General features: G+C 36.3%; 1 protein-coding gene across 1 annotated transcript; it reads left to right on the top strand.

The window, feature by feature from the left end:
• Positions 1–22,075: 22,075 nt before the first annotated feature.
• LOC113342202 (glutamic acid-rich protein-like) lies at positions 22,076–22,639 on the top strand. Its single transcript, XM_026586819.1, has one exon. It carries the CDS (start codon positions 22,076–22,078, stop codon positions 22,637–22,639), a length of 564 nt encoding a protein of 187 aa, XP_026442604.1.
• The last annotated feature ends 397 nt before the right edge of the window (positions 22,640–23,036 follow it).

The raw sequence follows: 23,036 nt of genomic DNA, 5'->3' as shown, positions 1-23,036 counted from the left end.
CCAGCAGGATACTACGCACTTGATTCCCTTAGCTGATCTCACCCACAACTAAGAGTTGCTACGACCCAAAGTCGAAGACTTTAATAAACAAATCAGTATCACACAGAACTCCCACGGAAATACCTACAAGTTTTTGTTCCGTCTTTTGATAAATCAAGGTGAACATGAACCAGTTGATAACCCGAATTTATATTCCCGAATAACAGCCTAGTATTATCAATCACCTCAATATCTTAATCGACTAGCGAAAGAAGATATTGTGGAATCACAAACGATGAGACGAAGGTGTTTGTGACTTCTTTTATATTTTGCATATCGGAGAAATCAATCTCAAGCCAATCTTACGATTGTACTCAAATACGATAGAAACAGCAACTACAGAGAAAATAATTGGGTATGCCTTCACAATCCATATGAAGTCTTCAAGTCGTTAACCTACAGGGTCTCGAGAAGAAACCTAAGGTTAAAGGATAATCGACTCTAGCTAATATAACTAGTATCACACAGGAGGTGTGGGGATTATTTTTCCTAGTTGCTAGAGTTCTCCTTTATATAGACTTTCAAATCAGGGTTTGCAATCAATGTTATCTTAGTAACAAAGCATTCAAAATTCACCGTTAGATGAAAATCTGATTAGATTTATGCTAATATCTTTCAACCGTTAGATCGAAACTTAGCTTGTTACACACAAATGAAATGCACGTTTATTTAGGTTTGTGTAACCGTACCCAAACATGTACACTTAGTTGGTTCAACAGTAGTTAACTAAATGGTTAGCCATATGAGCACTTCCATAGTTAGAGAGTTGTTCAATTTCTTGGATCTTATAGAAGTATACAAGACACAATCGAAGAAAAAACGATTTGATTCACTCGAATCAATTCATGAACTTTATAGCCACGGTTTGCAATTATGCATTCCTTGGTTTATATATAAGTTTAAGTTCACGAATAATCGTTTTTAGAAAATAACCAACCTAAGTACGCGAACTGGTACGCGTACTTAAGTACCTAGAATGAGTTTGTTTTCAGTTCAGAAACTCCATCATATTTTCACGGGACGTGAACTTCCGATGGTGCGCGTACTGGTACGCGGACTTTAGTTCCGGTTTTCCTGAGCCGCAAAGTAGGCATACTTTGGTTCAAGGAATAAGGACTTACACACATATGTGTTACTACACAATGTTTATATCCTTCCATGGTTATAAATTCTAAACTCTCATTTCAATCATTGAAACATTCTTAGAGGACGTTATATGATTATTATTCACAAACCATTTTTCATCAAAGTTATTTTCAAGTAATTGAAACTTAATGACTTTCGTCATTAGTAAAGATGAACTTGGCCAAAGCGAAAGCTTACAAAAACACATATTTCGAGAAATAGATACGCGAGATAAACTTGGCTCGAAATAGCAAATGTGTATAATCAAAGTCTATATAGCAATACGACTTTTGTCTCAAGATAGGAGATAGAGTAGATAGAATTTTGAGTGATAGATAAGTTCAAGTCTCCACATACCTTTTAGTCGATGAAGTTCCACAAGTTCCTTGAGTAGTTCTTCGTCTTTGTATGATGATCGCCATGGAGTCTTGGGCTCAACTACACTTTTTATCCTAGTCCGAGACTTAGCTATAAGTAGACTAGAAATTAAGACTTATAATTTTGATCACTAACATTGACAAACATGCTTGAGATAGCAAGGTATGCGAGTTCGACCGAGCAGTGCTCTAACAGTTGGTTATATTTTTTTTTTCTTGCGAGATCTTTTTTGCGAAACTACCATGAGCTGAGCGTGGGAAACTTGGGATGAACAGTTATTTTTTTCAAACTAGATTCGAAGCTCTGGGCGATGTTATCAACATCAACGGGATCGGATTTCTTGTTAAATGGTCATTAGGATGTCCATGTAAGGATGTATACAAACGTATATATACACCAGAAATTAATTTCTTGGTGGTTAAGATATCCATGTAAGTGTATACACTGGGATCACCATAAAAGTTAATATCTTAGTAACGACAATTGAATATAAGATATGCACCTGTTTTCATTAATGGTTATTGAGATAACTTTTAAAGCATTACTCGGTCGAACTCACAAGTGTTTCTATATCAAGCTTGTTGTCAAATTTAGTTGTCAAGACTATATCTTGATTTCTGGTCTACAATTAGTTAAGTCTCGATTTAGGATAGAGGTAGTTGAGAAACGAACCAGTCATCATTTGCATTCTGTCGTTTGAAGGCGAAGATCAACCGAAGTTCGTGGAGAATTTCATCAACAAAAAGTAAGTGAAGACTAAACCACCTATTTTTCAAGTTATATTCACCTTTCTATCCTTGAGACGATTGTCGCATAACTAATTAGACTAGCTTGCATAGACAAAAATTTCGAGTCGAGAACTAATTATTTAGTTTACGAAGTTCTCGAAATATAATGACTAAGCTTAATGAACATTTGTTCATACTTGATCAAATTTCGGTAGAGAACAATTTATTGTTCGGAACCAAATCATGTTTCAAGTCTATCATTCGAAAATAGCCTGGAACAGTGATATCTGTCATTGATGTTATTCAGGAATGTTTCGAATTGATTAAGAGAAATAGAAAACTATTATATTCGGAATACAAGACGGTTTTATCAGTCTTACAAACTGAGAAAACTGTTATATGTCTGAAGTCGTATTACATGTACTTGTACACGTAACGGAGTAGTTATATATCGACTTTCAGATTTGTGTGATATGCATATTTGTATGTACATCATGGGAAAATCTATTTGTTTTGTGATTCGGATATGAATGCGTATTCGTATGCTAACCATTTTGGAACTGTGGTAAAGGAACCGGGTTAAGTTAATCAAACCGGAATGCGAGCCAATACAGTTCTATGTTTTAGAACCAATTTAGTATCCAAACCGGTACGTGAACTGCAAAAGTTCTGTGAACTATGGAACCGGTAAAAGTCTTAAGTTTGCAAACCGGTACGTGAACTGAAAAAGCTATGTCAACTCCGGAACTTTGAGTTGCACCTAAGTTTGCAAACCGGTACTTGAGATGAATAAGTTATGTCAACTCCAGAACACGGTTACTGCTTATAAGCTTGCAAACCGGTTCGTGTACTGTGACTCAGTCGACTCACGAACGATTCAAGTAATTGTAGCTTGTACATTTACCAACTATGCGGATTATGATTCAATTGCAATAAAATTATTTCTACGAAATGATTTGCATTTGATCAATTCTCTAATTAACACTAAACTCATTTGATCACATGATTGTGACTCAAGATTAATGTCTTAGTGAACATGAAAATGAGTGGCAAGCCTTTAAAGTTCAAATCGTCTAGTTTCGGGATAACCAAATTGGACATAGTCTTTATACATGGTTCGGTTATGGTTTACCAAACCAGAGTGTATATCTTGTTTATGTGAATAAGATTCAAAGCTTTCATCTAACGGTGAATATTGTTTGCTTGGTTCCAAAGCTATCTTAGCTTCAACCTAAAGCAACCTAGCTTTGAAGTCTATATGAGGGAAACTCTTGACAACTGGCATCTTGGAATCCTAAGACTACTTTTTGGTGTGTCCTAGTTGTATCTGGAGTCGTGCTCTCCAGAAACTGAAAATACGAGGGTACCCAAATATACCTCAATCTAAAAATTTTCCACTTATAAGTTCTTTGTTTGAAAGTGATTGTCTATGGACTGAGTCGAGACAATACAACTAATCAGTTCACACTTCGTGTGATCGTCTATGGATACGAGATCGAGACAATACGACAACAAGATAACTTGCGTGATTGACAACGGATACAAGATCGAGACAATAGAACGACGAAGTATGATTACTTGACAATAGGTTCGGACTTAATTAAACACAATAGGATTGCTATCAAGTAATTAGGAATTAACGTTTGTGTATTTTACTTCTAATTGTAATAAAAACAATTATAATTATGGAAATAGAAAAGTAAAAGACACAGCAAAATTTTGTTAACGAGGAAACCGCAAATGCAGAAAAACCCCGGAACCTTGTCCAGAATTGAATACTCTCAGGATTAAGCCGCTATACAAAATCTAAACCAACTTCGTATAGTTGAGACCAAGCAACTAAACCTATAGTTCACTTACTTCCGTTTGTATCCCTACGCCTCCAACTTGCAGTAAGTACGCACTTGGAACAATTCCTTTGGTTCGTATTCCAAACAATAAAGGAACAACAAATATGTTCGGTAACAACTCTTTTCAAATAAGTGATATGAGTTTGACAAAAGGATCTTCCGTTTATCTCAATAAACTCCTTTTTCAGGTTCTTAGATCTATATAAAAATACAACTACCAAAGTAGTTGGGTTTAGATTTTGCAATCAATACTCTTAGTTACAAAGACAATATATTGATGCCGATCTACTCAACTAATCAATCAAGGTTATCACAAGGATAAATCGATTATAGTTGGATCCCCAGTCGATCAAGTTTTGTGCACACCAAAGATTATGAACTCAAACAAGCAATCTTCTTTGTCTTCAAATCTTCTTAGATTTTCAATAAACACCTGCACACAATCAACTTGAATCTCTTGTGATCAATCACACAAAGAATGGAGTCTGTTAACAATGGATTATCACAAGACGTCTTTAGATATACAAACATTCTAAATATCCCCGTCAAAACTTCAATCTAGTTTTAGTGAATCTTATATCAGAAGAGAAGATACTCAAGCATAAACAAACTAGGTGCAATCAAAGTTCAACAGCCGTTAGTCAATCAAATCAATCGAAAACTAATAATAAACTGCAATTATCTAATTTCCCGCCGACGGTACTCGTAGAGATTCCCAATCCCAAAAAAGTCTTTAAAACGAGCGGTCGTAAGAGATTTCGCATAATTAGGGTACTTTCCTCTCCGAATATACGACTCCACCAGTAACAACACAACTAGGTAGTTTTGCTGGATCTGAGGATTAGTTTGCTCGAAATGCAAACTTCAATATTTATAGACTAAGGAAGTTTGGACACCAAGGAATTTCCAAAACCGAAAAAACTCTCAAGATATGCAATATATTTCCAAATTCGGTTTTCATAATTCCTGGAAATGCTCTGTCCAAATATTGACTGAAATCTCAGTAGAAAATCTCCAATTAGTAAATGCACATTACCAATTTTTATTTTCTAAAGATATGCATTTTGATTGCTGGAAATTAAAAGCATACAAAACTAAAAAACTTAATTAAAAGATTCTCAATTTATTTCGATCCGGGATTCTCCTTTAGTTATTAAGGAATATCTTTGAACAATAAAAGATAAGAGTTACTGCACATGTTCAAAGTATGTTAACATCTTTACTTTGTAAATCCTTTTTCATATTTACAATCTTGGAACCGATTTGCCACACTTCCAAACGAGTTTAGAATTGGTTCATCTGATTTCCAAGAACTATGTGATTGATCAAAAACATTCAATCACCATTCATGGGTTTAACAGTTCTACCAAAACAAGTTTCGGTTCTACCTCCAAGTGGCTACTAGGATCGGTCACATTAGTTTCCAAAACATTGTTAACTAAGTACCAGGATCGGTTACCACTTATTTATGGTACTTAATTGTGATCGGTTGCACAAGTTATAGGATCGGTTACACCAATTACTAAAACTTGTTAACCTACTACAAGGATCGATTACACATCTTGTGATTAGTCCCAACCAAGTTATAAGATCGGTTACCCAATGACTAGGAATGGTCACACCAATTACAAATATTGATCATCCATCTCAGGTGATTACTTAAGATCAGTTTCAGTAACAAAAGTCATACCAGTACAAAAGTCAGGCATTGCGAATAGTTTTACCAAGATACATAAACAAGTTATAAGTGGTTATACTAAACACACATATTGGTAATCCAACGATTTTCAATGAATAACAATATCAATAAGCCAAGCGATTTCCCTTTCAATTCATAAAACAAGTTTATGAATTGTACTTCCTTTAAACGAATGTAAAACATTGTTTCCTAGGACGAAATCTTCACTCATACCCATACATAATCACAATAGCATTCATACGATTATGTCGATGTCTTATATATGAAGTTCAAAATATAGACGTTATACTTCGTATTGTAATTCCTTAATACTATGTCTAACTAGAGTATAATCATTCACAGCTTCGCAGTTATGTTTTCAATATGCACGACTTGAAAGATACGTTAGGAATGAAACTTCAAGTCAAATATTACTAAGTTCAAGAGGAATGATGATGTCATCTTTGTAGCTCTTTACTTCTTCACATTCTTAAAGTCTTCACGTAGTACTTGTAAGTCTCATATCCTAGTAACTTTCTAGCTAACCTATACGAAGTTGACTCTAGTAAATAATCAAGCGACTCTTTAAATGAGTTTTGATTCACTAAAATACGAAAACCAAACTTGACATACCAACGCTTGGTGGGTTCAACCGAGCAATGCTCTAACAATCTCCCCCTTTGTCAATTTTAGTTACAAAACTCATACATCATACGCTTGATTCCAAGTTTCAACAACACAATAACCTGTATACATTCAATCCATAAACGCTGTTGTTGACATTATAATAACAAAGCTAATACTCCCCCTAAAGGTAAGATAGGTATATTTTCAATCTGCACGTCTTTTTTATTCCCTTTGTAGTCCATATAACTACAAGTATCGATATGATATGTTACTCCCCCTTAGTCTATGCTTTACTCTTTCGTTAGATATAACGTTTAAGCACCATTGTACTTTCCTTAGTGATACCAAATCACTTTTTTACTCCATATATTTCTCTCCCTTTTTGTCACAAAATGACAAAGGTACGAGCAAATAATGGACAAACCGAAAGGATCTTACAAATCTCAAAAGACTTGCAACCTATAAGAGTTAAGCACGAGGGTTCCACACACCATTTTAGATAACCAATATCAAAACCGAAACTACAAAGTAATTTTGTTTTGATATGTTACCAAGGAAACAATTGCCTGAAGCAATTTTCCCTAATAGTTTAGCAAATCAAAAATTGACTAAAAACCTTAGTTCTTTTGCTAAATCGATTGTACAAATACAATCGCTTGTTTGATAAGACCAAAATAAAGATCGGAATTAAATTTATTTTTCTCATCAGGTTTTAATTATTCAAATAATAACTTAGACCTTTCACTTTTAAACAAGACAAATACTAGGTTAGTTAACTAGCATTTCTTGTTAAGGCATTCAATTAGACTTGAATAACCGAAACCTTCACTTTGATAAGTCTAACTAAGTGATAAGCATGTAAATGCTACATTTTATACCCCTATTTATATTAGATAGGATACAATATTTTAGTTTCTAATACTATTTTAGTGCTTTTGTATAAAGTACAAGTGAATTCGATCATCCAGCGACTAAATAACAAGATGTGAGACTTAATGGTGTTTGCGACGAAAATTGCAAAATGTGGTTAGCCTGGTATTTCCATATATCAGCAACCACGATGATGAAATGTGGTTGGCCTGGTATTTCCATGTATCAACAACCACAATGATCAAATATGTTGGCCTGGTATTTCTATATATCAGCAACACTTATTATGCTGGCCTGGTATTTCTATATATCAGCAGCACTTATTATGCTGGCCTGGTATTTCTATATATCAGTAGCACTTATTATGTTGGCCTGGTATCTCCATATATATCAACAATATATAATTATTTCACAGCCGAGGTCACAATGGGCAGACAAGTTTTAATTTGCTCTTCAATTAATGCATGGTGAAGCGAGTCGACGTCAGCACACTAATGTCACCTAAGATTGGTCAAGAGTGACTTTATTATTGTTAGCATAAGAATGGAAGAATATCACCTCCATGACCACGTGCAAATGAAGTGCAAATGAAGAAAAAGGAAAGATTAACATATCTTGTCCTTACATAAGTTCTCTTGCTATATATATATATAAAGAATATGAAGGAATGTTTGAGACCAAATGACGTCATTTGTGCAAATACAATTAAGGTGGGCCCAGCACATGCAAGAAAATATCATGCTTTTTAAATGAAATTAATTCATTTCCTTGGTGGTTTCATATACTATGGAAAGTGTATATTCGCTGATACTTTACAATGTTTCATCATATTACGACACGCGGCACAATATTATTGGGCAGATTGTATTTCATGACATGTGGTAGACTTCTATTGGAAGGTGATGTGGCGACGACGTGAATTCATCTGTGGGCTATATTTATGTGTTGTTTCAAAATGAAAAAGGAGGAGGCGGCCGCAGAACCGTTGACAGAGAGAAGAGGCGACAAGGGTTTGGTGTATTTGAGTTTTCTTTTCTCATGGTTTGCTAAGTTGTTTGTTAGGGTTTAGATTGAAGCCAATTTATTTATATGAACTCTACGATGATATTTCTAATAATGATTCATTGAGTAGTGATTTCTCTTCATATAGCTTGGTGTTTAATCGATTATGTGATTTTCTTGATTACTTATACTTTTCAATTGATATAGCGTGCTTGGTTAAATTCTTTGACGCAATATGCTTTAGGATTGATATGTAATACTTTAGAATCATTACCCGTGAAGCGAAGGAAATTACAGCGGAGAAACCATATTTTAGAATTTAAACATATTATCTTCCGAGACATGAGATTGATTTCGAAATTTGTCCTGAGTAATAAATAGAGATTAGTCGAGCTTATATGCTTGAATTGGTGGAAATCGAAAACCTTAACAACCCGTTACCCATTTTGTTTATTGTTAGAATTATTTGTTATTTCATTTTGTCCCGAATATCTGAAAAATTGTCAAACATCACCTTATTGATTTGTTAGTTTTTGGTATTAGTTAGTAGTAGTATTTTCACACTCCTCGTGGGAACGACCTGTACTTGCCATTGTTCTACTAGTTAGACGTTGTGCACTTGCAGTATTTTATTGTAGGTTTCCGAGCCTACCACTAAGATCCGAAATAACTTAGTTTCTCTTATCCGGAATCGAATTGGACTAAACAATTCATCTCGAAAACCTTTTTGTTAAGCCATAAAAAATTCATACAAACCAAATAAATCAACTTGCATAATTATTTACCTCAACCGGAAACAATTGAAACAAACATAGACATTATAGTACCGCAATTGCACCGAAATTTTGTAAGCCTAAACAATTGATACCAAACCATAAAGCAAGATAAAAATAGTTTTTCTTAATCGGAAACAATTGAATCACACACACATCCATACACAAATAATGGAATAAACATCAATTGTACCGAAATTTTGTTAAGCAAAAGCAATAAATATATGCAAAAAAATCAGGCTTTTCTTAAACAGGAAAACGATTAACTAACAAATTTGTTACCTCAAGTTCCGCATCCTATTCCCCTCCAAAAGATATGTCATTAAGCGCAAGTTCACAAAAAACTCTCCCCCGTTGTGTTGTCATCCTCCCGCCAGAACAAAAGAACAACAACAAACACCAACCTTTACCAGAGAAAGGTTGAAAATCGGTTTTAGCTAATGCAATGCAAAAGTTGAAAACCCAAAACATATATGCTTTTATGCTAAACCAAATGATTCAACATATTGTGACTTTTCACATATTAGTTTCAATCGGAACCCCTTATGATCCTTTGATAAAGCCTACCAACATGCGCTAGAACTCAATCCTGCTAAACCAAAAAGTCACCCAAACCATAAGGGTTTACACCATATGATATCGAATATTAAGGTTAAGAAAACCAAAATCAAACATCCCATAACATACATAGCAATAATATAAAGCATTCAAGCACAGGCTATGTACTCGAAAAACTATCACAAGAAAAATTATAAGTTAATAATTTTATTCATAAATAATAAATAGGTTCATTCATAATAGACCTTATACAATAAAACTGATGTCTTTTCTCCTGGATTAATCCTTCATCTCAATGCTAGAGGAAGGTAGATTATTACTTTCAGTCTTCAGCTTGTGAAATTCTTCAAGTAGATAACCTTGTTGTTTGACCAGAATTTCTTGCAGTTGAGAAATTTTCGTGAAGGATTCTGCAAAAACATGTAATTTTGTCTTTTGATTGAACACAAAAGTGTGTCAATGCTTCAATACACTGATCTTTCTTCAGCATACTCTCTCTTTCCTTCTTGCTAAGCCAATCTCTCTTTTTGATTTTGCTATTTGATTTCTCTATATCAAGAGAAGATGCAGACTTATTCTTAAAGTGCTCTTTCTAATCTAGCATCTTATTAAGAGACGACATTGGATCCAAACTCATAGCTCGGACAAGGAATGACCAAGAAAAGAGAAGGATCTTTTTATAATTTTCATACTTCCGAAAATATAATATTCCTAAAGATACAAATATCTCAAATATTTTCAATTACTAGATTTTATTTCCATAATCAACACCTAAGTGCCTTAATCTTTCTTCTTCCTCACAAAAATTTGGCACACGTGGTGAGGAAAGAATTCTAATACCGATCAGGTGGTATTAGTATGAGATTTTCTCTCATTATGGATTTTTGAACAACCAGAGTGTCTTTGATCTAGTATCGTATGAGAAAGGCTCTTTTTGTTACCTCGAACTAACGAAGTATCTTGAGATTGACTGGGGTTGCACATGCAACTTTTAGCAATTCTGTTTTGGAGACAGTTTTTGCATCTTGTCTTATTTTTCCCGTTACCATTAGATGATCTAGTAACATCGGAAGACATATCCATTCTTAAAATGGTAAAATCGCTAATGGAAGAGGAAGGAATAAGATTGACAACTAATGCAATTGTAGATGTTTCCTCTTCTTCAGAATCATATGAATCAGAGTTCTCATCTAAAATTACATCCAGAGCCTTGCTTCCAGTGTCTTTCTTAAGATTGGGACAATCTTTAGCTATATGACCAAACCTTTTACACTTAAAGCACTGAGGCTGATATTCATCATCTTCTTCCTGATCATTTTTGACAGGAACTTAATCATGTGTACGAGAAGATCGATGAGTATCCTTTATGAATCTCTTATTTCTTTTCTTTAATATATCTCAAAACTATCTAGTAATCAATGATAATGATGTTCAATTTCATCATCAGAATTTTCTGCAATCTGTTCATCTGAATCATCCGTCTGTCTATTCCTCTCCACTGGAGCTTTCGGAATTTTTGCAGCTTTAAAAGCAATTCCTTTAGTTTGAATAGACTATGATTCATGATCAAAGATCTTTAAATTTCCAACGAGTGTGCTTCGTGAGAGTGTTGAAAAATCATTTGCTTATATGATTGCATGCTTCTTAGAATCGTATCTAGATGGCAACGATCTGATAATTTTGCACACTGTATCCTTTTCAGAAATAGTCTTTCCAAGAGAGAAAGAAGCATTTACCATCTCAGCGAGTTTGATATAAAACTCTTCAAAAGTGTCGTTGCCATCCATTCGAAGGTTTTCCCAATCGGGCGTAAGAGTCTGAAGTATAGCTTCTTTCTCTGATGTGTTTCCTTCGAATACGATCTAAAGATTATCCCAAACCATCTGAATTCTGCTTAGCAAAATCCTTTTCTTCGTTTGAAAAATCCACTAAGTGTTTAAAATCAGTTTCCGAATTTTCTACTTTCAGGAGATTATAACCATCGACGACTAATAGCCATGTATTAAAGTATCGTGATTGAAGAAAATATCTCATAGCAGATTTCCACCATATATAGTTTGTTCCGTCAAATCTTGGCGGTACGTTAATTGAACTCGATCCATGAGAACTCGAGTTCATTTCTTATAGATTGGATCGCACCAAACACAGATTGTTAGATCTTTTCTTGTTTTTCTTCTCTGATACCAATTGAAAAGATGAGGGTACCCAAATATACCTCAATCTAAAACTTTTCCACCTATAAGTCCTTTCTCCGAAAATGATTGTCTATGGACTGAGTCGAGACAATACAACTAATCAGTTCACACTTCGTGTGATCGTCTATGGATACGAGATTGAGACAATACGACAACAAGATAACTTGCGTGATTGACTATGGATACAAGATCGAGACAATACAACAACGAAGTATGATTACTTGATAATTGGTTCGGACTTAACCAAACACGATAGGATTGCTATTAAGTAATTAGGAATTAACGTTTGCGTATTTTACTTCTAATTATAATAAAAACAATTATAATTGCGGAAATAGAAAAGTAAAATACACAACAAGATTTTGTTAACGAGGAAACCGCAAATGCAGAAAAATCCCGGGACCTTGTCCAGAATTGAACACTCTCAGGATTAAGCCGCTATACAAAATCTAAACTAACTTCGTATAGTTGAGACCAAGCAACTAAACCTATAGTTCACTTAGTTCCGTCTGTATCCCTACGCCTCCAACTTACAATAAGTTACACACTTGGAACAATTCCTTTGGTTCGTATTCCAAACAATAAAAGGAACAACAAATCTGTTCTGTAACAACTCTTTTCAAACAAGTGATATGAGTTTGACAAAAGACTCTTTCGTTTATCTCAATATACTCCTTTTTCAGGTTCTTAGATCTATCTAAAAATACAACTACCAAAGTAGTTGGGTCTAGATTTTGCAATCAATACTCTTAGTCACAAAGACAATATATTGATGCCGATCTATGCAACTAATCAATCAAGGTTATCACAAGGATAAACCGGTTATAGTTGGATCCCCAGCCGATCAAGTTTTGTGTACACTAAAGATTATGAACTCAAACAAGCAATCTTCTTTGTCTTCAAATCTTCTTAGATCTTCAATAAACCCCTGCACACAATCAACTTGAAACTCTTGTGATCAATCACACACAGAATGGAGTCTGTTAACAATGGTTATCACAAGACGCCTTTAGATCTACAAACAGTCTAAAGATCCCCGTCGAAACTTCGATCTAGTTTGAGTGAATCTTATATCAGAAGAGAAGATTCTCAAGCATAAATAAACTAGGTGCAATCAAAGTTCAACAACCTTTAGTCAATCAAATGAATCTAAAACTAATAATAAACTACAATTATCTAGTCTCCCACCAACGGTACTCGTAGAGCTTCCCAATCCCAAAGAAGTCGTTAAAACGAGCGGTCGTAAGAGAATTCGCCTAATTAGGGTACTTTCCTCTCTGAATAGACGGCTTTACCAGTAACAACACAACTAGGTAGTTTTGCTGTCTCTGATGGTATTTTTTCAATGATGTTGTAGTAAGATGATTCGTTCACTCAGATTTGTTGAGAATTTGTTTTAAGACTTAGTAAAGAAAATAAGGAAAAATATCTACACACAATTTGTCAACAGATGAAGAGACGCTGAGACGAGGGATTCCACTACTTTTCATATTGTTATGGTTCATTCATTAACTCTAGACAATATAGATCAAACAAATAAAGTTGTGACTCTACTTCTTTGCCAAAAATAGATTTCGTAAAATATTATTTGTAAGTTAAAAGCATGATGCATCTAAAGCATTTAGAACTAAGCATGCGACATCTAACAAAATAACAAATAATTAATAGAAATCATAAAGCAATTAAATCAATGCAAATAGTCAATAAAAGAATTAAGTCATTTACCACAATCATGAAAAGTTGCTTCCTCCGTCGTCTCAGTGATGGGGTTTAGCTCCACATGGTGAAAACACACTCAGAATAATTGCTCAAAAGTGCTTACAAGAGGTGAAAATATTATAAAACAGAAAAACTCTCTGCACCTTTCTATTATACGCTGTGTTTCTTCCCCTAACTCTCCATTCCCTCGTCTAAAACTCCTCAGCACCTTATATAGCCTCTCATGCACAAGAAATCTCTTCCATAACTACAAATATTTTTCATTACTCGGCATTAAGGAAAATATTATCGAGAATATCTTCTTACCTTATAAAATATATTCCAGAGAGTAAAATCTTCTCTCACAGTTCACGTATCTCCCATAATCAATTCCAGAATATCAAGTATTTATCACGTGAAATCTTCTTGCATACCATTCTTGTTTTAATGCAACAGGATATTCCCAATCAATTCCAGCGAAAAGATCCCAACAAATCAGCCCAGAAATCAACACAGGAAGTTACGCAATCTGAAATTATTTTCCCGCCAAAATGTATTCTTTAAACAGTGAAGAAGATGGTGATGATTTCCCCTTATCCAGTGATAGGGTGCGGATAACATGTTTCTTTCGGGGTGCCCCGGGCAACTTTTTCTGGGGTGTTTTCAATGCATTTCTGGGGTGCCTTTAGTAATTTTCTCCGGGGGGTCCAAATAGCACTTTTCGAGCAACTTTTTCCACACAAATGTATTTCTCCAAAAACACCTATCCAAACACAAAAACACCATAATTAGTACAATGTCGAGTACTAGCAATACAAAACACTGAGAACAAAATAAACACATAAATGTGTCTATCAGGCTCTGAGGATTAGTTTGCTCGAAATGCAACCTTCAATATTTATAGACCAAGGAAGTTTGGACACCAAAGAATTTCCAAGACCAAAAAAATTCTCAAGATATGATATATTTCTAAATTTGGTTTTCATAATTCCTGGAAATGCTCTGTCCAAATATTGACCGAAATCTCAGTAGAAAATCTACAATTAGTAAATGCACATTACCAATTTTTATTTTCTAAAGATATGCATTTTAATTGCTGGAAATTAAAAGCATATAAACCTATGATGCGCGTCGTTTACACAACAAATTAATTAACTTCTTTCCACACTGTTAACTGGTAATATAATGGTAAGGAGGTCGTTCCCACGAAGAGCAGGGAGTTTTTAGTTGTTACAAAGTAACGAAAGGGGGGTTTTAGATTTTGAACAAAGTAAATAACAAAAGAAAATATAAAAGATTTTGTTGTAAACAATAAGAAGAAAGATGACTAGGGAATCCTTCGCCGTCACTGAACTGAAACTTAATCAAATACAAGTTTATCTATTGTTGAATTTGTATTGTTACCAACCGTAGAATAGCAATAAGCTCTGCTATTCCCCGGGTTCCTGTTGTCACCGGATACGGAAGTGCTCGACTACCAGTTTCTATCCAACTAACCCACCAAGAATAAGCTCTCAAGGTGTAGATTAACTGAATGCTTTACACTCTATGAATCAGGTTGATCCTGGCATCAGACGCATAGGCTCGGCCTGCTTACTAGTGTTATCTTTATACACAATTGCTTAACAGAATCCCTCTGTCATCTCCTGCGATTTACTACTTGTGTAAAGAGCTGATGTGACAATTACACGTATCACACAATCCTAAACTAGTAGAAAAAATATCGATTGGTTAATTTAATTGATCACTTTGAATAACCCCTCAATATTCTTAAACATTAAAAATAATAAAGATAATCAACAATAAAATAAAACTTGAATTAAACTTGATTTAAGAAATTAAACTTCATTGTTCAAGACATTAAAATCATCCCTAATAAAAAAGAAGTTTAACTACTCATAGCTAAAAAGTAATAATAATTAAAATAAACAAGAAAGAAAGAAAATGAAACTAAATGCTCACAAGAAAAATTAGGGAACAAAACTTTATTTCTCCGTTTTTATCTCCGGATACAAAAGAAATAATAAAAAAAGAAGTGATTTTTTTCTTTTTGAGGTTTGGGCCGTTTGGCTGCTATTTATAGCCTCCAAATACGCTAGCCGATCCACAAAAATCGTACAGGATAAAGATAAAGATTGAAAGTCGGTGAAGTTTATCTAAGAGCAAAAGATGCTTATTCGTTGCAGCACAGGTTGTACTTTAGAAATGTCTACATGCCACCTCATCCATTCGATCTTCTAGGGACCTCATATGTCTTCATCTTCACCGTTTATCTATCCTTCTTCGATGCACCGTTTTGTATCAAATCCTCACTGCCCGCAGAAGTACTGCAACCACGTGCTCGCCTGATCCCTCCTTCTGATTTGTACGACTTCTATCACAACATAGGTGGGTCCCATGGTGACGTCACTACAACTCTTCCCAGACTTCTTCTCTTCTTCGTTCAATCAATAGCAGCAGCCATTATCTCGACCAAACTCAAGCTTCATCTCTCCTCTGCATTTTCATCACGATCACCAGCAGTATAATCATTAATCATCGAGCTCTTCACCACGGCCATCAATGGCCGTAACACCAAACTCTATTATCTGCCATCACCATCATCAGTTTTTTGTCGAGCCTCAGCAGCATTCGAGCATCAAACACTCTCATCGTATCTCTATCATCATCGGCAGCTCCCTGAACCTACTCGAGCTTCTTTATCCGTCACTATTATCGACTTCCATCATCCACGACTCTGTTCCCCATCATCATCCCTGGAACAGTCACAACATCAGTCAATCACCGGCCATCGAGTACGACTCCTTTAATCATCAGCAACACCCCTGATGTGAAATCAGGCTAATACCCATGTTTTGTCTCGCCTTCAATTACCCAATGAGGTACATAAGAGCTCGAAATCCCTTCTTCTGTAATCCATCGCAATCGTGATCATCATGATGATCACCATTAAGACAGGTCATGTTCGTCATGGTAGATGACAAGAGAAGGAGGAGGTGCCCTGAGTAAATAGGCCGGGTACCTTCATCATATTTTGAATTCCTGCCACCCCCTTTGTCAGGGACCGAACTGCCTTTAGCAGTTCCCTTGAATTTGACTGCCCCTTAACATTTGGTTGGGTGCGAATAACGATTTCCCTTAAATTGACCATTTTGCCCTTCTAATTTTCCGAGTTCTTGTTTTGCTCATAACTACTTCATACGAACTCAGAATGACTTCGTTCTTTCGCCATTGCATTCGTCTTCTCGTCCTCTACAGAATGAAAAGTGGAAATCTTGTACTTGAACAAGTTCCACTTGGTCCTTGGCCCTTCTCCACTTGTTGCTAGCTTCTTTTATTGCACAATTTAGTGCCCAATTCACTTCTTTTGGATGATTCATCTAATAAAACACGAATAAGAGAAAACAAGCGTAATATACAATAATTTGCAAGAAAACCAACAAATACTAGCATGGAATTGACACTAAATATATGTGAAATATGCACTTATCAAATTCCCCCACACTTGCCTTTTGCTAGTCCTCGAGCAAACTAAACTAAACTACAACAACTCCATTCCGCCGAGGATACGGTTGCACTTAGCATATGCAACAAGCCTTTAAACCCCTAGGTGTCCCTAGTGGACGAGATATAGTCTCGTGAGGGCTTACGAGAGGTATACCCACAAAACCTACTCCAACTTCAAAGCGTTCCAGCGTCCAAAGCATCCAAAGAGCTATGAGGACATAAAGTTTCTGCATGCTAGTAATAAGAAGTTGTGGATGGGGAAAAACGGATTGCTGGTTTTTTAGGGAAGTGAAGAGTCGAGCGTGCGGTCGAGACTCCTCAACCGAGCAAACTGCTGAACCTCACACAGATGCACTGCAAAGGGAGTGCTTAGATTCGAGAGATCAATCTGTAGGACTCCGGCCTAAACCAAGTCAATGGCCGTTCCAGAGTCAATTCGGTCACAAAGAGGGAGATGGGTTGATCTGTAGGAGGGAAGCTGAGAATTGTGTGGGATCGATGATGATCAAGGATTGTGGATGTGTTGAAGGTTTCTGCAAATTTGATGAACTGCTGAAGTTCGAATAAGTTTTGGGCGATTGATGGAATTTCTGAGAGTGATTGCTCGAAAAATTCTTGTGTATACGAAAGTTGTCCTTCAATCATGGATTCAGAGGCTTATTTATATTGTCAGAATAGCGAACACACTGATCCCAGTAAGTGTGACGGTTTCATGAGTGAGAGAGTGGGAAAGTGGAAGACCGTGGTGAAACCAGTTCCAGGTCGTGCGGAGACTTGGTTAACCGTCCACCCACTACTTTGCTAACTCCTTCAACCGTGGCACAACTTACTCACATTCTCATCGTGGGTGAACCCACGTGCTGTAGGCTACTAGACCAAAACCCTAATTGATATCCCCCATGTGACGTGATTGAAGCCTCACGAATCGTGGAGTCTGTATGACAGACGTGTATTTGATTGGTCACGTTGACTGATTAGACAATAAGTCTAGGGTTTGTTGAATTGAGCATGAATGACGAATTGCTCAGTAGAACATTCGAGTAACTGAGCAATTGCTCGACGCATTACTGGATATCGATGGTTGGATCAATACTCAAGCAATTAAGCAAGTATTGCGAATTACTGAATATTGATAGTTGGGCGATTGAGCAAGTATTGCTCGATTCGAAAAATTACTGAATATTGAGAGTTGGATCAATATTCGAGCAATTGAGCAAGTATTGCTCAATTCGATCAATTACTGATAAATTACTAAATATTGATAGTTGGATCAATATTCGAGCAATTGAGCAAGTATTGCTCAATTCGACGAATTACTGATAAATTACTGAATATAGTTGGATCAATATTCGAGTAATTGAGCAAGTATTGCTCGATTCGACAAATTATTTATTTATTGGTGATGTGACCCAATAAAATATTAATTAAAATATTGGTAGATTACCGAATATTATATAATTAATCTGTGTGTTGTTTACTGGATTAACATAGATTTATTTAGTGTTTGAACTTACTCAGAATGGTGATTTGTTGAGCGTTTGTTCGAAACCCTAATTTTGATAAATTGCTCATTGATTGACGAATTGATGATAATAGGTCATGAGCGAAGGAGAGACCGACCACATGGGACTGTGGACGTCCATGTGGTGCACAATTGCTCGAGTGAGCGTTCACCAGGGTCCTGAGTTGACCGATTGGTGAAGGAATGACGATTAAATGCCGGTTTCATCATTTATTGAAATAGCGCTCCGTTGAGCATTAGTGAGAAAACCTAATTATAGAAAAATAAGGGACCGACCAAGGTGGCATGAGACCGACCCTTGGTGGCCGTGGGACCGCTGGTGGGCGTTTGCACAAACTTTGAGTTAGTTGTGAAGAGTTTGGACCCAATATGAGCGATTGCACAAATTAGGTCAAAAGTGTGAAAACGTGTGGGACCGGCTTGTTGCAAGCCTTAAAGCCGCCCTTGGTCAGTCAAGGGAGCATTCCCATGTTTTCATAATGCCCGTGTCTTAGTTATGAGAGTTTCAACATTTTCTGATGTGCGTTTGAGCAATATTTCAGATTTTCAGAAGAGTTCGATCTTTGACTCAAATCCTCGATTTTGCTCGAATGAGCAAGTATGCTCATTTGATCAATATTTTGTGAATATTAAAATAAGAATATTTTAATATATTTTTCGTGAGTAGCCTAGTCGGTCGTGTGACAATGTTGACTTTTGGCCTTTTTCATGGTTCGCGCAATACTTGAGAAAATATGGAGAAACCATGATTTTTGCTAAAACCGGAGAGTTTCACACGATGAGAGAAATAACAATTTATGAAAGATTAGGGATTGCAAGGTGTGGGACCGGTCACGGGTAGGGCATGGCCGGCCAGCTATGTTTCCCGGTCCCGCAACACCTTTCCCTAGTATTATTATTTTTGTGAAACTACACGAATAAGGAGAAACCACGAAAATATGGAGAAACCACGAGTTTTGTTCAAACAAGAAAAGTTGCTGGAATGGAGGAGTCTTCATGAGTTTATGAAAACAACAAAAATAAGGAAAATAATGGAGGAAGCATGGGACCGGCCACGGCACGGCCGGCCGGGCGGTGGGCCCGGCCCATGAGCGCTTCTCCATTATTTTAATATTATTATTTTCTCTCTCATGTTTTATGCGGGATTCCTCATTCGGACATATTTTGAATGAGCGTTCGCGCATTTGGGTGCTCGTTCGTGCATCATTGTCGAGTACACTTGCACTATTTTATGGGGCTTACTCAGTAGTAGTCCAGATGCCCGATTGTTGAGTATTTATTACTAATTTATGAAATTCAGCGGAGAATGATTCATGAATATGAGTAATAAAAGTGAGTAATTTTTTATTATAAATTCATAGGATCAGCCGTGGATTTGACCATGAATTCGGAATAATAAAATAGGTATTACCATTCCATGGGATCCTGGATTCGACCATGAAATCAGAGTAATAAAATAAGTGGTGATATTACCATTTCATGAGACCAGCCGTGGGTTCGACCATGAAATCGAAGTAATACCTATTACCATTTCATGAGATCAGCCGTGGATTCGATCATGAAATCGGAGTAATACATTTATCTATTACCATTTCGATCATGAAATAGGACTAATGAGATAAGACAGATTATCTTCTAGGAATTTAGTGGTGAATGTCACGGTAGAATTTAATCTCTTGCGTATAGTCAGTGAAACAACGAGTGTTGCCGATTCCTGAAGACATTATTGCTCTAAATTTTACGGAGAACCGCCTGGGTCTATATACGATCTCTTTACATTGAGTGTCACCGACGTCCTGAAGGCGTTATTGCTCTCAATCTTACGAAGAACCGCCCAATCGTTCTCCCATGTAGAGGGGGGTCTCTCTTATGTAGTCAGGGAACAATGAGTATCACCGACGTCCTGAAGGCGTTATTGCTCTCAATCTACGGAGAACCGCCCAATTATGTTATTCTACATAGAGGGCATGATGAAATGCCAGGGATCGAACACTCAGCTAGTGGAGGCTTTTCGAAAGACATATTCACCGTGGCGTCGTAAAATATGAGTCGTCGCATGCCTGAAAGCCGTGTCAGAAAACATGCAGTATCATGATTTTACGGTTTTTCCGTTTGTTGAAAATCCACCATCTATATTAAGTCCCCTGCTTAGTGAGGGACAATAATGTTCCGCAGTAAGCATGGAATGGTGATTTTCAGTCGACGAGATTAGTGGTTGAACTCGATCTACAAAGGTATTATCAGAGTCCTCGATTTGCTCCAATGGTGTCATGTACGAGCAAATGTTCGGATGAGGACCCTGATGGGATGATAGAGTGTGATTCCGTGAGCACGGAGAGATGAAGCATCGCTGATTTGGTCGGTCAAAAGTCCATTTTTGATCGATTTAGAATTTATGGGCCCAAGTCCAAAAAAGGAAACCCGTGTTTTATTAGGTTCTGGAAATAAAATCGATATAAAAGGAAAAACACCCTAAAACATTCCTTTATTTTTTGATTAACCGAGCATCTCCTCTCCTTCCCATCCGAGCAGGAAAAAAAATTGGTGTACGTCGGAGCTTCCATCACCGTCCGCCGCCGGCCGATTTCTGGCGAACTCCGGCGCCGACAAAGGTACGTGATTTTTTTTAGTTTTTTTGCTGCATGTTTTGGTATTTTTCATGAGTTGTTCAAAACAAAGTTCTATGTGCACATGTATGCTCAGGTTTCACGAAATTTGTTGCTTTTGAAAACACGTATGCGCGTTCGTTCAATAGTTTAAGAAACGAGCAAAAATCCCTAATATGGAAGAGATACACATATTATTGGATAAATATAGTCTAGTTGCAGCAACAAAAATTTTGTTTATGAGGTTTCATGGAAACCTAAATTTGTTTTCAAAGCATGAACTTTCACAAATATTTTTAAGAACGTAGGTTCGTAGTAAAAGTAATAAATAATGATCCTTAGAGTTAAAGGAATTTTGAAAAGACCTGTAGTTCATGATAAAATTTATGTGTGAACTTTCAAAACTTTATTTGGAACATGTAGACTTTTACAAAAATAGTAAAGACCCTCGTTTCATTGGCGAATGCTCGTATGAGCAAAAAAGTATGTTTTTTTTATAATTTATGTGAGTTATTAACTCACGATTTTTTTTTTAAAACACGTGACCTCTTCACGTTTTTGTTAAAGAGAAAATCAAACTTTGATTTATGAAAAATTGCTGAAAGCAAACAACATTAGGTGAGTTGATGAATTCGTATTGTATATATGAGTGTGGCGTTTTTATAGTGTGTACATATAAAAATCAGCGAATGTCCATATGGAAGGTTATATGAATCATTCATGGTTTCATGAAAAGTCAGGTGTTTGACTTTAAATTTTGTTCAATTTTACAGGTTTGAAGAAACGAGCAATTTTTCAGAGTTTTACGTTGTCATCACTAAGTTCGTGAAATCGTAAATAGGTAAGAGTTGAGGATTACCATTTTTGCCGTAAATTCGATATTAGCATATCTGTAATTCTGTGCTTCTGGTTTTAGATAATGCCGACTTCCAGCAGCAGCGATTATGATTCTGATTATTCCTCCAGCTATTCTGAAGAGGATTCCAAGATTTTTGCGGCCAAGGCATGTGCCAATATGGATCATGCTAAGGAGATAATAAATAGGATGCCCCTCGATGAGCTTAGAGCTGCTCGTGATGAAATCTTAAATAGAAAAGAGAGGGATGAGATAATGGCTGATTATCGGGAGAAAATACGTAGAAATCAGCAAAAAGTACTAAGAGCTGAGGAGAAACTTCGATCTTGTCTTGATGGTGTAGCTTCAGACTCAGATGCTTCAGATGCCGAGGAAGAACTCGTATGGGATCTGACAGAACGCAAGAGTAGGCCGTATCCACCGCACAGGGAGATTGAGCGATTGGTTAAGGCTGATCTCCAAGATGAATATGATGAAGAAGACTATTGGGACGCGATAAATGGCGATCTCGTCGAGGAAGAAGAATTCCATAGCTCGGACAGCGATTCTGCAAAGGAGTATGATGAGGATTCCACGAAGGACGATGATGATGCTGATGACGATGAATCCGACGATTCCGACGATTAGTCTTGCTTGAGAATATTTCTGAGATCATTTATTTTCTATTAAAGTAGATATTATCCATGAGTAGTTCGGATGTAGAGATATTCACAGATTATTCTTTTTTCGTTATTTCCGAACAATCCCTTATCACATCTTCTTCCCAGCTCTTTTATTTTTATGTTGAATGAATCCGTATCCACGTGTGTAAATTCAGTCGTGATCTCCGGAAGTATAGTTTCATGAGCAAACCAAAGAAACGTGTATAGTTCTTAGTCAAAATTTCGACTAGTTGAACTGTCAGTCCCCAGTAATGTTGCACTTCTGAATTATCACATAATCCCGTTTGAGATCTTCTTAGTGGAAATCGCAACTGTCTTGACCTCGTAGAAGATATCTTCCGTCTTGAGTTTTGACTTCCAAA

Source organism: Papaver somniferum, unplaced genomic scaffold (genome assembly GCF_003573695.1).
Source record: "Papaver somniferum cultivar HN1 unplaced genomic scaffold, ASM357369v1 unplaced-scaffold_35, whole genome shotgun sequence".
Taxonomy (NCBI): domain Eukaryota; kingdom Viridiplantae; phylum Streptophyta; class Magnoliopsida; order Ranunculales; family Papaveraceae; genus Papaver; species Papaver somniferum.
Note: the sequence above shows the minus strand (reverse complement) of the source record. Positions and strands in the feature narration are given on the sequence as shown.

Bases quoted from the DNA above. Each gene is read 5' to 3' on its own strand.
- LOC113342202 (XM_026586819.1), top strand. From the start codon at position 22,076: ATGCCGACTTCCAGCAGCAGCGATTATGATTCTGATTATTCCTCCAGC.